The sequence below is a fragment of the Vanellus vanellus genome (genome assembly GCF_965231255.1).
Source record: "Vanellus vanellus genome assembly, chromosome: 9".
Taxonomy (NCBI): Eukaryota; Metazoa; Chordata; class Aves; order Charadriiformes; family Charadriidae; genus Vanellus; species Vanellus vanellus.
Window position 1 is genome coordinate 11954505 of NC_138914.1, and position 15011 is coordinate 11969515.

At 52.6% G+C, this 15011-nt stretch overlaps 1 protein-coding gene across 1 annotated transcript; it reads right to left on the minus strand.

Moving 5' to 3' along the window:
- Window positions 1-808: 808 nt before the first annotated feature.
- On the minus strand, window positions 809-11302 carry LOC309675588 (SRSF protein kinase 3-like; the record flags this gene model as incomplete). The annotated part of the gene is made up of 11 exons (XM_082487914.1): window positions 809-996; window positions 2274-2366; window positions 2452-2521; window positions 2947-3054; window positions 3513-3598; window positions 4794-4956; window positions 7137-7265; window positions 7494-7583; window positions 10385-10472; window positions 10974-11082; window positions 11206-11302. The coding sequence occupies 11 exons, from the start codon at window positions 11300-11302 to the stop codon at window positions 809-811; spliced, it is 1221 nt and encodes a 406-aa protein (XP_082344040.1).
- Between the last annotated feature and the right edge of the window lie 3709 nt (window positions 11303-15011).

The window sequence follows — 15011 nt, forward strand, 5'->3', positions numbered from 1 at the left end:
TCGCCGCCGCGGGCCCCTCAGGCCGGGCGGAGCGCGGGTGCCGCGCCACGAAACTGCCGTGCTCCGGCGGCTGCTCTCACCCGCCCCCCTTCCCGTGCCCGGAGGGCCCTCCTGAGGCGAGGCGGGGCGGGGCGGGGGGGGGCAGGACGCGCCGGGGCTGCCGCATTCCGCGCCCCTTCAGGGGCCGGGACCGGCGGGCAGAGGGGCCGGCGCAGCGGTGGAGGCTGGAGCTGGCCGGTTCTCCGTCGTCGGAGCCCCCAAACAAAGGGCGGCGGGGCGCTGAGCGCGGGGATGGCTGCGTGAGGTGGAGGGGCGCGGCAGGTCGGGCGGGCGCGGAGAGGCCCTCTCTGGCCTTACTCGCCGCTGAAACAGCCTTCGAGACCGTAGGACGTTAATTGCTGCTTCCAATTAACGCCGCGTGCGGACTAGACGAAGTAAAAGGACGCTTAAGGAAGGCGCGAACGGAGCCCGAGTGCGGGAGGAGCTGCGGACCACAGCTGGAGGCCGCTCCGGGGGTCGCTCGGGAGGGCCGTGCCGCCTACCGGGGGCGGCGGGAGAGCGGCCGTGCCGTGCCGCGCCGCGGGAGGCGGAGGAGCCGCCAACGCCTGAGGGGCCGCCCGGCCCCGCCGCCATCTTGTGCGCAGTCCTGTCCCTACCACCCCCACCCCCCTCGCCATGGCACCCAGCACGGGCCCGCCGCCGCCACCCCCGCGGGAAGGCGGCCCTGGCCGCTGCGGCGGGGCACGGGCGCCTTCGAGGGGCCCGCTGAGCTCCGGGGTCGGCGGTCCCCGCTTCCCCGCGGGGCCGGTCACGGGGCGCTGAGCCAGGCGTGCTGCAGGCACTGGGCGGCTGTGGCGCGGCGCTCGGGTGCGTACTGCAGCGCGGGCAGGAGGAAGGTGGCGAAGGGAGTAACCGCGTCTTTTGTCCACTTGTGTCTGTCCGCCAGGATGGTGGGGAGGCTGCGAGGGGAAAGCCTGGAGATCCGCAGAAGAGCGCCTGGCAAAGACAGTGTAAGCACAGTACCTTAATTACACCTGCAAGACTGAGAGGCTGCCGCTCCTCGCCTTGTACAGTTCATCCAAAGCATCCTGAAGGATTTTTTCCTTCTCCTTTGAGTCTTCCTTTCTGTAAGCTTCACCTGCAGTGCCCGTTGCAGGTTTGGCTCTCAGGCGTTTCTCAGAAATCATCTTTCCAAGCTCGTGTTTGGAGTTTCCCTATTGCTGAGTACTTCTTAGATGAGAATGTGCCAAGAGCAAATGAAGTGTTCCCAAAGCAGCTACGCTAAAGCCATTGCTGCTTGTTCCCTGTGCCTGTGCGCATTCAACCCAGAATGCATCAGGCCGTTGCGAGCTCTGGCACTCGAAGACACTAATGTTTCATTTGTTTTGTGCCTTCTAGCTCCGTGGGGCCTAGAAGAATGCCACTACTGACCAAAAAGCTATCCTTGTCCGCAGGAATACGTGGTATAAATGTAGCGATTCAGGTTAAGCATCTGTAGTCAGGCCAGCTTGGTTCACACGGGGAATGGATACAGAACAAGAACTAGTTTTGACTTATTTTGAGCACCATAGAAGGAATATGTGTGAGCAAAGGATGTGAACGTGCAGTGAGGTGCGTGTTGAACTACAGTGTGGTACTAGCACTCAATATTGAATGAATTGTGGATAGGCTGAGGCTGAGTGGCTGGTGAGCGTGAGAGCAGAGAAAGAGGACGATAGACTAAATTGTGCAAGGATGGAGTCATGTGATGCCTTGAAGTCAAAGACAAGGATTTCAAACCTAATGAGTCAAAGGGAAAGGAATTGGGGAGAATAAAACAGAAGAGACGTTATGGTTGGGTCAGAAGACTAAATATAGCAGCCACGTTGGAAGGATGGAAGGATATGAGTGTCCTGTTCCTGATCATCATTGTTCTCTGCCAGTGAACGGGTGAAATCCAGCCAGTTACGCACTCTCTTCAGCCTTCCTGCAGTGTAGGTGTTTCCTGTCTGTATTTCCATTCTCTCCAAATCCAAAGGAGAAAGAATGGAAATGTTTTCCCTCTTGGGTGTTTGCTATGACTGTTTTTCAGGATTTTGCATTCATCCCTGGAATGCTCCTGGATTGCAAAGGTAGGCAGGGCAGGAAGTGTTACTGCTCTTTGAAACCTTCACTTGCGTTATGTCCCTGTTTGTAGCTTGCATTGTGTAACATAACTTTTGGGGGGGTTCTGTGTGAGCTGAGTTAGGAGTGTGTCAGGTTTTGAGACTAAACTTCCTCTCTCCAATTCTTACCTGGTCTGCTGAAAAATTTTGTTGACTTGTTCCAGGAGAAAGCAATTTGAGGAGGAATTCTTCCCAGGAGCTCAATAATACGAGCGACATGATCTAGACAGAGGGAGGGAAAACACATCTAGATACAGAGATTGTGACACTTCCATCAGTGAAATGAATAAAACTGATGGAGCCCTACCATCATCTCTGGAGAAGTATTTCCCAGGTTGAGGATCGAATAGACGCTCACCAGTTGCCATTTCAAATGCCTAGAAATGGAGGAGCATTGTTAATTCACTAACTGACCTGAAGGTTTTTTCCCCCCATTAACTTTGATAGTACCAATTTCCCTTCCTATCACACAAAACTGATCCTGAAGTACGGAAATTTCACACTGTGTTGATCCATGCCATGGTGAAAAGGCACCTTTGAAAAGCAATATGCGCCTGATTCAGTCAAGCCTATGAGTTAATATACGTGGAGTGTGAATTGCCTTATAGCTTAAACTAATTAAGAGTGAACTTTATCAGCAGCATTCTTTCAATGCAAAGTGAATGAGTGCAAACAGCCCCTTCCTCAGCAAGGAAGTCTTGGTCCCCATGCAGCAGGTAGAGGTGGGTGCTGAGGGGACACTGCCCTGGCCTGTTAGCGTCAGTCGCCTCCCCTGCACACACAGGGTTGTCCCCTGTCCTACCAGGCAGCCCATGCTCCAGATATCTGCAGGAGTGCCGTAGTCCAATCCAAGAAGCACTTCCAGGGCACGGTATGGCTGGGTCTGTATCTCCTTGGAAAAAGGCTTGTACTGAAACAGAAACAAACTCCCTTTGGTTAGTGTCCGTCAACGGGTAATGACAATGTTTGTGGTTACGAGCTTTCCGCTCAGTGAGGAGGATGCTGGGGGGCAGAACTGCATATGTGTGCTAAACTCTGTGCAGGGCATAGCAGGCGTGTTCTCAGCCCCAGTGACACCAGGGTGACTATTTCCCAACATTTCACACAGAACACGGTTTTGAATTTCTAATTGTAGGGACTAACAGCAAGCTGAAGAAACGTCCAAAGTTGACGGTGTCTCCAGCAGTGCAGGGCCCAGCTCAGCTGGGAGTGCTGAATATAACACACACACACCCCCCAAAAAATCAGCATCTCTTCAGCATACTGAAATAGCTGTTCAGCTGTAAAAGGACAGACACCCAGGGTGGGATGGAAAGAAGCACATGGCATCCCGCATCGTCATGGGACTGAGATTCGGAGCAGACTCACTGTCCAGCAGGCGCTGCCCAGATCTGCAATTTTCACTTCTATGCCCATTAAATCAGATTCTTCCAATCGATTGCCAGGATCACCACCTAGGTGGAGAGGAGAGAGAAATCGGGTCTTCCCAAACCAACAGATGTGCGTCACCACAGGAGAGAGATGTATGCCTGCCCTTAAATTTTTCAACCTAAAAATTCCTAAAATGCTTTTTATCACCACCTCTTTTTTTTTTTTTTTGAGGAAACACGAAGGAAGTGCTGCTCTGCAGTCAAAAATCTGAGAGGATGTTTGGGAGCACCGTAGCTTCGAGTGGAGCAGTGTGACTATGTGCTCCTGTCCTGCTGCAAGGTTCCTCTAGCCCCGAGGTTACTGTGGGCTCAGAGGAAAGAACATCCCAGTGCCAGTCAGACAAAACATCTGTAATGCCTCCTTAGCCTTCAGCAATCCTGGCTGTCACCAACCTTGGACACAGCCTGCTTGGCAAGCACCGCAAAGGTTACATTTTCATATCACCCCAGAAAAGGGTAATTTTTGGTTTACTGCTTTACAGTGAGCTGTCAATCTATGCCTAATACTGTGTCTTTCTGCTCCAAGCAAGACGCAGTCACTAATTTAGCATTCCCCGATTGCCCCAGAGTTTGAGAGGCAAAACAGCACCATCATGGGAGAAACAATCGTGGGAGAACATTGTGTGAGGAGAATATAAAGGGTCTCATGGCTGGGACATGAGCTGATCTGTCAAGAAACTCTCCAGCCCTGCGTCTTACTTGGTATTTGCACCATTCCCTGCAAATAAATTATGTCTCGGAAGGCCTTGAAGATTAGCAGTACATTCAAGTTCCCCACAAACCTCAGAAACATGGGAAATAAAGAGCAGAAGTGTTGTACAGCTTTCTGATCAAACCATTTGTATGTAAACCTTTCAGTGGCTGAAAACACCAGACACAAGGGGACTGTCCCGTACCTAAAGCTGTAAGAATGAGCTCCGAGGTCGTGGTGGGGCTGTTAACAGATGCCCGCAGTTGTCCACACAAACTTACCTGCAAGACCTCATGTCTGCAGGTGCCTTGAGTAACTTGTAGCCACTCAACATGATATTTACATTAAGCAGAGATAGGAGAGGCCTCTCAGCAGCACAAGCTGGCTGTACTGTTTTGCAGTGGCCATTGCAGGAAATGGGAACTTTTCCTAAGATGTCTGTACCTGCTGCCACCCCGTTTCCCTCCTGGCAATAAATCCTAAGTCTCTTTTGTTGTTACCCCCCCTCCCCCGGCCCAGAGTGCTCACCTGGTCCCTTTAGCCTCAAATCTGTTCTCTGGCCACAATCGAACATATCGGGCAGAAGCCTTTGGAGGCTTTTGTCGCGTCCGTACAGCAAGACGTTCTCCGGTTTGATGTCTGCGTGGATGATGCGGCAGCGCTTGTGCAGGAAGTGCAGCCCTGCCAGCACCTGGGTGAGCAGGCAGCAAGTCACCTCAGCAACGCCACGGTCCCCACCGCCTCCCCTGCCCCAGCAGCTGTCGGAGCCCTCGGGCACAGTGGGTATGCAAGCTGCCGACGTTCTGGTATTGATAACTATCTGCAAGAAATTGTTTCTGTGTAGTGAGTGCCCTGTACTAAGCTGGAGGTGCAGCCAGCAGAGCAGTGACATCAAGGTGGCCCTGTGGGAGCGGGCACAAGGGGTTTCATTACACCACAGGGCAGGAGGAGCAGGCGCTGGAGCCCCACGTGCCCAGCACCCTGAGCGAGATGGATCTGGGGAGCCCAGCAGGGAAGGGGCTGTTTGGAGGAGTTGGGGGTGACACAAAGCAGAAGGCAGCGTGAAAATACACAAATATCAGCACGGATGGGTGAGCCCAGGAAGATGGAAACAGGACAGGGCTCCGAGGAGGCATTACCACCACAAAGCTGAACTTTCTCCTGAAAAAATACTCCTGTTCCTATGGCTGTTATGTCCTCAGACTACCGTGCCTTCCTGCTGCTTATCACCCCAATGGATGTTGGGGTCCAGTTATACAGTGACATGGCACAGGAGGGCGTCCCATCGTACAAAGAAAGACAAGGAGGTGCAGCAGAACCCAGAGAGGAGGAGGGAGAGACGATGAGCAAGTGCGTGTAGAGAGGACTTCAGGGGAGTGCAGGAGAGCCATGTAGGGAAAGAATGGCTCACGATGGAGCCGGGAGAGTCTGGCCTGTCACAGGGGAGAGATAAACAACGCCTACCAGAGAGAAACAGCTGCTATCGGAAATCAATAACAGTGAAAACGCTGCTGGGAGATTTATATATTTTTTTAAACACTCTGGTCAGTCATAAAGGGCTGGCAAATATTCTCTGTACTATCAAATTCTATTCTGGGATGAACAGCAGCCCCAGGGAAATATCAACCTTAAATGGTAACTGTGAAACACGGGGAAAGATTTAAATAGCTAAACTGGAATGAATCAGAAGTAAATACTGCCCCAGTGCTGGTCTGAAGGGGGAAAACAAATTCTGAGATTTTACAATTAAAGCAGATACGGGAATGGATCAAGCGAAAGGCTTGGGTGTGAAATGGGGCACAGAGATTAACGCCACTACACTTTTGTGTGACTTATTCAGGTGTTAGTGGAGCTTCTTTAGAGGAAAAAGAGGCTATTCCGAGGAAGAAGAGGCTATTCCAGAAAATAGGATGAAGGAGTAAGCAGTTTTCTTTCTTAGTGTCCCTAGAAGGGCACAGGAATCAGGATAACAAATCTTCATCTTGGCAAGTGTGCAGACTTCTGATAAATCTCAGCATGAGAGGCAAAATGTAATTTTAACTATTCTGAGGCCTCACTCAGTTTTCCCACTCCTTAGCTATTCCCAGCCAACACATAAGAAACTCAGTTTTCATGATCTGTTTGATCTGCACACCACATCCTTACAGGGGATGAAGGAAGGAAAGGCTCTGAGCAGGAAAACCTCAGCGGGGGGGAGGACCAGCCAGCCGAACCAGCAATTTAGAAAGCCCTGGAAAGACATCAGTGCCGAGGGAGACCTCGAGCAGCCTTTGGTGGCACCGTGCAGAAAGCTGCTGGACCTGCCAGTGCTACCTGCGACTGGATGCCGAGGTGAATGGCAATGGTCTGGCATTGCTGCCAGAGGGGACTTCTCAGGGCAGAGATACACATGGTTTGCCCACTAGAAGCATAACTATGGCAGGCTGTTTGTCCCCCTGCTACTCCTGCCAGCAGCAGAACTGCTGGAGAGTTTACTCAATGATTACTCAGATGATGGGAACACAAGTGCCACCCCTGAATCCCCGGTGCAGGTCTGCAGGCTGCTGACTCTATGGTGGTGGCCCTGACTCCTTCCCAAACCTGATGAGACTGCAGGCTTGGGCAGTAACACACAGTGCCCCTGGATTAATGGGAATGTGATGACTTCCCACTCTGCATTTTAATTAACATTTTTTCTTCTTACACCCAAAAGAAATAGTTATTGTTTTCCTTAAAAAAAAAAGCACACCTTGGGCACTCACTCTGTATTGTCCCTTTCTTTGCAGATGCAGTCATGGAGTTCATGGCTGATGACCCCATGGTGAAGACTATGGCATGTCCCCCAGCCAACAGTCCCTTGGTGCCCTCGCCTAGTTCCAGCTAAGTTCTCACCTGCTGTAAAGACTTCTTCACAAAAGGCAAAGGCAGTCCCTGGGCTGCGTAGTTCCCCATCAGACATCGCAGGGAGGGACCCAGCGCCTCAAATACCAAGCACACATGTAGGAAAGAGTCAGGGATTAACTAACAGAGAGAAGCTGCTACCACCAGCCTTTTGCCCTTCACCAGAGCAGCCAAATATCTCCTTGTCCACCCTCTCCCCTCCGGCTACCTCTGTGTGCCCCGGTCCAGATACTGCCCTGCTCATCCTCCTCACGGGAGCACAGCGCTCACTTTTACACCATCCTGCGACTCTCCGAGGCAAGCCCAGGCTTTGCTGACCCAGAGCTGCAGGATTCTCAGCAGAAGGATATGGAAGCCGTTCTCTCCAATCATTCTGAAGTCATCTAACAAACAGACAATATTTTCTCCTGCCTGGTCATTCTTCTTCATACTGCTCACCTGAGGGGGAGGATTCCAAGAAAGCTCCAATTAGAGACATATATATGCACAAGGACATGTTGCACCCATTTTATCCTGTTCTGCAGACTTTCTCTTCCAGCAGTTGGCACTTCATGACAAATCCCAGGAAAACAGCATCAGGAAAACCAGGCTGCAAACACACAAGCAGTCTGTTATCGAGGAATGAGTTTCTGTATCTTGTCTAGCTCTTGACCAGATGGGACCAGCACCCTCACAGTGCCCAAATAACTCAAACGAATCCTGCTAATAGTGTCTAACACACTTCCTGCTGCTTATTCTATACCCTGCAGGCCCAGAAAGGACTCCTGCTTGTGCTGGAATGGGATTCCCCCAAGACCATGTCTCCCTGCTCCCAGAAGCAATGACTGTCCATTTCCTTTGCTCTTCTGCAGCTTCTGCTCCTTGTCCTCGGGGCGGGGATAGCCCTGTTCCCAGAGTCGAAGGCTGGGACACCGCCTTTTAAAACCCACACCTTCCCTTCAGCAATTTCTTGCAAGGGGTTGCAGAGAGGCGGAGACCTTGTGGTTGTCTTCAGCACTCAAAGGCTACCTGTCCTACTGGGGTAGAGAGCAGCTTCCTTGTCTGCAGGAACCCAGCAAAGTAGGTCTCTTTGGGCTGAAAAAGAGTTGGCTATGGGCGAGTACTGCAGAGATCTATAAGATATGGAGTGGTGACAGAGGGCGTGAACACAGATCTTTCTTAGAAGAACCAGGGGGCATCAAACCTAGCACTTGGGAGGTACAAAAACAAAGCATCAGAGAAGGTTCTTCATGCGGCATGTAAGTAATTGGTGGCAGTTCTTGTCACAGGGGGCTGAGGATGATGAAGCCTACATGGGTTCACAGGAAAGCAGGGCAAGTGTCTTGAAGGTAAATCTACTGAGAATTACTGCCCACACAGACATAGAATCACAGAATCTCCTAGATTGGAAAAGATCTGTAAGATCGTCTAGCCCAATCATTAACCTAACACTGACAAGCCCACCACTAAACCATATCCCTCAGCACTATATCTACACAACTCTTAAATACCTCCAGGGATGAGGACTCCACCACTGCCCTGGGTAATGCATTCCAATGCCTGGTGACCATCTTAGTAAAGAAATTCTTCCTAATATCCAATCTAAACTTCCCTTGGCACAACTTGAAGCCATTTCCTCTTGTTCTATCACCTGTTACTTAACAGAACAGGTCGACTCACACCTCTCTGCAATCAATCTCCTTTCAGATAGTTGTAGTGAGCGATAAGGTCTCCCCTGAGCCTCCTTTTCTCCAGGCTAAAGAACCCCAGTTCCATCAGCCTCTCCTCATAAGACATGTGCTCCAGACCCCTCACCAGTTTCATTGCCCTTCTTTGGACACACACATCACCCTTGGCCTAAGAAATGTCCAGCTGGAAACTGCTGTAGGCCAGAGGAGCATTCAGTGGGAGCAGCACACTGTGCTCAGCTTATGCATACACCTGTCTGGATATCTGCTGCTGGCCCAGGGTGCTCGACTGGGCGAACCCCCGGTCTGCCCAAGCACGGGTGCTACGATACCCGGCTCTTGCCCAGCACCACACAACTGCTGTCAGGAGTTTGCTCCCACAGAGCACTGATCCTGGTACAGGGATTCATACTTTTTTTTTTTCTTTTTTTTTCCCCTTTTCACAGCCATAACTGTCAGGATTTTGGTTTGGGACGTAGCGCAGCTGCCAGATCCACCTGCACCAGCGCCAGGATGTCTGTGCTGGCATGACAGAGGTGAGCAGCCCTGGAAGCGGGGGAGACCAGATCACCTCTCCTGGCAGCTCTGCAGGCTCTGACCACCCTGTGCTGGCGGGAACAGCCCTGGGAACCAGCTGCATTCTGCTGAATGGGAAGGCATGTCTTTCAGAGAGAATTAGTAATAAATCAAGGGTAAGGCTTGGTCTGTATGCAGGACTGTGCGGATGTGTAGAAAAGCAGCCCTCTGATTACTTAAATTAGTGCCAGTTGGTACTTCCTCTTGCATCACTGAGTCTGGCTCGGGTCCCTTTGGATAGGGCCCACAAATTTACAGGTGCGAACTAAACCTCTCAAACCTGTTGGAGAAAGGCTTCAGATTAATTTGAAAAGCAAAATTTAACGGCTTTTATTCATCTAAAGCTGATGTAACTTTGTATTTAGGCAAACTCGAAGAACTGTAACCATGAGCTTTCTAGAACTAGCAGGTCAAGCCATCTTCAAAGTCAACTAGCTGAGACCCAGGTACAGGCACCTAATTACCACATCCATTAGCAAAGGCAGGAGGAAGATTTCTGACTTCAGACGTTTATTATATTTTTGCTATATCCTGCTTTTTTTTTTTTCCAGATATTTCTTTTTATTTCAGTATCAGTGCTGCGATAGAGCAATGGCCTCTGAGCTGGCAACGACACAAATACAGTGGACATACTCCCATCTCCTGCTGAAGAACATTACCACCTTTTTCTGTTGATTATCCACCTTATCCTTCTGCAGGTTCCTCCTATTTACTGGATTTTGGTCTCGGCTGAAATAAATGGGCTGACAGGGCAAGTGGGACACAGCCAGCCTGTCCCAGTATGACAGGAGGAAGGAGAAGTTGCCTGTTTCAGAGGCCAGCGTTGAGCCAAGGCGATTTCTACAAATACGCTAACTTTTTTGGGTTTTTTTGTGTTCCCCATCTAGCTCCTCAGACTGAGACCTGGAGGGAGAAGGGATGATGAGACTAATACTTAGACCTGAACTCAGTGGCCATCCCCACGGAGCAAACCACAGAGCCTCAGAATATACATACACAGTGGAGGAGAGCGACCTCATCCTGGGCAGCCTCAGAGAAGCTCTCCCTGCTTTTCAGAACCTTCACAGCTACGTGTTTCTTCCTCCTGGGAAACAAATTACAGCTTACAGCCAATGCAGTGCAGCCCTGACCAGCAGCAGCACCTCCCTTTCTCCCAGTCACCCAGCCCTGGGCTCCATGGGTGGGTGCTGCCCTCCTGCAGGCAGCCTTGCCCTTGGTCTGCAGCACGTCAGGCCCGTGGGCATCCCTCCTGGTGATGCTGCTGGCATCTGGCAGTGCAGCTTCCCCAGGGACCAGCAAGGGACCAGAGAGAAAAAGGCAGACCACAGATACTACAGGGTCTAAACGAGAAGAGCAAATGCAGAGCAAGGGCTGATTCCGCCTCATTTATGTTCTTTGGTGTCCGTGGACCAGCTCTGCTCATTGCACCTCGCCAGTCTCACTGCCAGATTTACCCTGTGCTGGGGGGATGCTGATGTGCTCCTGGGCAAGCAGCTGCGCTCTGCTGCTTCTGCAAGAGGGGCAGGTCCTGCCCAGCAGATCAGCCACCCCTTTCCACCTCCCCAAAAGCTTGTCAGCCCCTCACCTCATGTCCTGGCACAGCCAGACGGTGGCAAAGGTGCCGCAGCCCAGCTTGCGCAGAGCCTGGTATCGCATGTTGAACACATCTCCTTTCCTCACAGGGTGATGGCCTCCTGCGGGGACCATCGCCAAAAGACATTACTGACATCTCTAAATGCTTTTAGACTGAAAGAGCAGCTGAGGACAGCCGTTCTCCCAGAGGAATAGCCAGACAGGTCCTGGCAGCCTCTTCTGACCTGGGAAGAGCCTGGCATGATCTTGGCTCTGCAGCCGCACGCTCAAGGACTGACCTGTGCACTGGGCTGCTGGCATCTCCTGCATCCGCTCCTCCATGGCTCAGTGGCGCAGCAGATCCTGGCACGACGGGATGCAGGCAGTGGGGAACCGGGACGTGGGGATCGGGTGGTGTGATCTTCAGCGTATTACTCCTTTAAAGAGAGTTGGAGCACTGCAGGGCAGCCATACCTCCGCTGCATGCTGCACACATTGAGCTGCATGGCTCCCATTCCCTCTTCTACCCCTGCTCTCCCCTCGCCCCCTTCCTTCCAATCTGCTTTGTCAGCCCCTGGAGCCGGGCTGGTACAAATGCTTTTGGCACTTCACAGAGGCAGGGATTATTTTAAGAGTTCAGAAACGGAAAGCTGGCAGGCTGGGGATGGGCAGTGATCCTGGCGGTGTGCAGCCGGGCCAGGGCCAGGTGGGAGTCTCGGGTTTCCCTGTGCCTCGTGTGGATTTTCAGGGGCTTAGCAGTGACTGTGGGATCCCCTCCTGTGGCCGCAGCCAGGGAAACACTCATTCCCCATCCCCATCCTGGCTGAGAAGGGGACAAGTCCTGTTTTTTTCTGGCAGGAGGAGCTTCATGCTCCAGATGGGTGCAAAGGAGACCTGCATTTTGGGAACTGCAGTGCTGCACATCTGTCTGCAGCCCAGCCCTGGGCCAGAGCCCGGGTTTATCACTGACCATCCCGTGACACCCTAGCAAGAGGCTGTGGCGGAGGGGGAGGCTGTGCCCAGGGTTTGTTACTATGACAGCCCACGGTACAAACATGGAGACAGTGCAGACAGACTGATGCAACTGCTGTCCCCCCGCCTCGCTGCACTGGTGTAGTATTGGCTTCAGCACCGGTCACCTGAAATAGCAGCCCAGAGCCCATGTTGCTAATGGAAATACAGACGTAAGCTGCCAAAGCTGGGGTACTCCCAACACAGCTTTTCGTAACTTGGAAGTGTCACTTGCTCTACGGCCGAAGCTTCAGGTTAACACACATTGCCAGAGCTCGTGACAGGGGATAATAATCCCAGTAGACCACTAGCATGGGTAGAAATATTGACCTTTAAAATCCTTCAAATCAGATCTCTAAAGGTAAGAGCTCATCTGCACTGGAGGATTTTCAGAAATAGTTATAGTGGGTTGGCAGTGGTGGTGGCAGCGGGAGCCATGTGACGGGGAGATGTTCTGAGACAGTAACATCCTCCAGGTGCTGAGACAGAAGTGTGACTTCCTCAAAAGACTAAAGTTTCTTTCCGCATGCTGACAGTCCTCTCCCAGCACAGCAGCCAGAGACGCAGCCTGCTTTTGGACATCCAGCAAGCTCCCAGCACGGGTCTAATTAAGGGTGAGACTGGGCTCAAGACCCCGATCCTGTCACGGACAACCCAAATTGCCAGAGCTGACCTTGTTCCATTCACCCAAGGCCGTACTGCAGTCTGAAAGGAGCTCAAAATCCCTTCCCCTCCTTATACTTTCACACCTCTAACCATGGCATAAACCTCCAGGATGCTGCATATCACCATGGGCACTTTTTCCCCAGCAAATACTTACTAGCGTCTTAGCTATGAAACAGAGGTGAAATCAAGATTTTCCTTATTTGTGCACTGACTGAGTGTATCAGTCACCTCGCAAGCTCCTGCACCACCGAAATCTACCCAAGCCCTTGTGACCCACACCATTAGGACAGCAGGGGCTGATCTGAGAGGCGGGCAACAGCCTTAGATTTTATGATGTTGCTCACCAAAGGAAAACCCAAGAGTGTGTGGAGATGGGAGTTCAACAGCATCTTTTCTAGGTGAATTTTTATGGTAATAGGAGACTTTGGTGGGAAAGTAGGGCCCAAAGACAGACTTAAGAGTGTAAAACACATCCTAGCACTAGTGCTGATGGAACTTCTGGGCAGCTCAACAGGCCCTGGCATCCTTCTTGCTGCAGAGGTGAGGCAGGTCCATCCTTAGGTGTGCAGGACTTTACCTCCACCCCCCCTAGTTAGATGGATGCACTGGCACAGGATGAGGAGCGTTGCTATGCAACTTCGTATAGGAGAGCGAAATGTACTTTTCTAAGCTTTGTGATAAAGGACAAACAATGCTTTAAAGTCCTTCATCGCTTGACATATTTACGTTAAAAACAACTGTTATTCAAAGCTACATTGTGCAGAACTACTGGCTTGCTGCAGGTCTGGACCAGGACAGAGAACTTCAGCCCAAAAACATACCGGTCTGTGAGAGCCACAGGCAGGGAGCAGTGCTTTGCCTCTGGCCCTGGACAGCCCCACCGGACCTGCACGGAATCGCGTACGGAGCTGCCCACCTCTGCTTGTGCCTTATAGTGCCTGGACTGTTGGATACACAGAGCTCACCAGAACAACACACACCTTCATCTGCTGCACGAACACGGACCTGGCAAGCCCTGGCTGAGTGCAGCATCCCTGCAAGTTACAACATGCAGTGGAAAAGCAACCCCATTAGCGCACGGGGCTCCGAGCCCCGGGGGCCCTGCGCAGACTTACCATGCAGCAGCTCGCAGGCAGGGCACGCTGCTCCCTTTGTCATCTGGCTCATTCTGCAGCTCCCCAAAGTGAGATACCAGCTGGTCCTGCTCTCCTTTTAGTCTGTGCTGCCCGGGAGGGGTGTCCTTGAGCAGACCAAACTCTTCTGCATCACTGGATGGACGTGGTGAGGAGTGGGGCAGGGTATCGGATCACAGCACCCCTTCTGGGAACAACCTTGGCTTTGGGATAGCAGGAGACCCAGGACAGCTGCGGTGGATTCACTTTACGGCTGGCCTCTCCCTGCCTCCCCCCGGCTTCCCTGGCAGCAGGTCTGTCAGCCTGCTGCAGCTCCACAGTCTCCACAGCAACTATTTATAGAGGGAAATTCACAGCTCTACTGAGATGGAAATGGAGAAATCCTTCCCCTCTGCTCCGCTGTCCCCAGACCCAGAAACCATGGGGCTTCCTGGCACTTCCCACTGCTCCCAGCACTGTGTTGGTGGGACTTTTGGCCCAGCTGTGCTGCTGGGGCACCATCACCTGCCCAGCACAGCCATCCCCAGCCTGTGCCTGGCGGAGGGGACAGGCCCCCCAAACCCACCCGTGTGCCACACTGTCCGACCTGAGCCACCTCAGCCTCCCCCAGCAATGCCCACATGCAGCCGAAGGCAGACGCAGCGCGGGGCTGGCGACCATACATCCCCCATTCCCTTTCCATGGGGAGCACGACAGCAGCATCCTCCCTGCAGCCCTGCCCCACCGCGGTGGGACCTGAGCATCCCTGCACCCACACGGCACCAAGGAGCAAATGGCCACACACAATAAAAATCCCATTTTTCTTCCTCCACCGCCGCCGCCACACACTGCAGCCTCGCACCAGAGCCGGGCAGGCGAGCCCTGGCCTCCCCCTCGCTGGGGCCCTGGTGGTGTACAGCTCAGGTTTCCTTGTGGAGGCTGCAGAGACTGAGCCCCAGCCTTGAAGAGAGGGGTTAAGGCTGCTTAGCAGTAGCTCTGCTGCAGATCCAGGCTGCCAAACCCAGGTCGGGGCCTCCCGGAGCTGCTTCTCCCCCCTTGCATGTGCCCCTCTCCTCTCACCTGCCTTCCCCCCCACTAAAAATAACAAGGGAGGGGGCAGAGGCTGCACCAGGCTGGGTGCTGAGCCAGCACAGGGGCAGCACCCAGGGGATGAGCCATCTGTAACCCCTAAAAGGCCAGCAAGAATACACACGTACAGAAAAGGAGACTAAAGCAGTGACATTACATAGATAAGAGGGGGG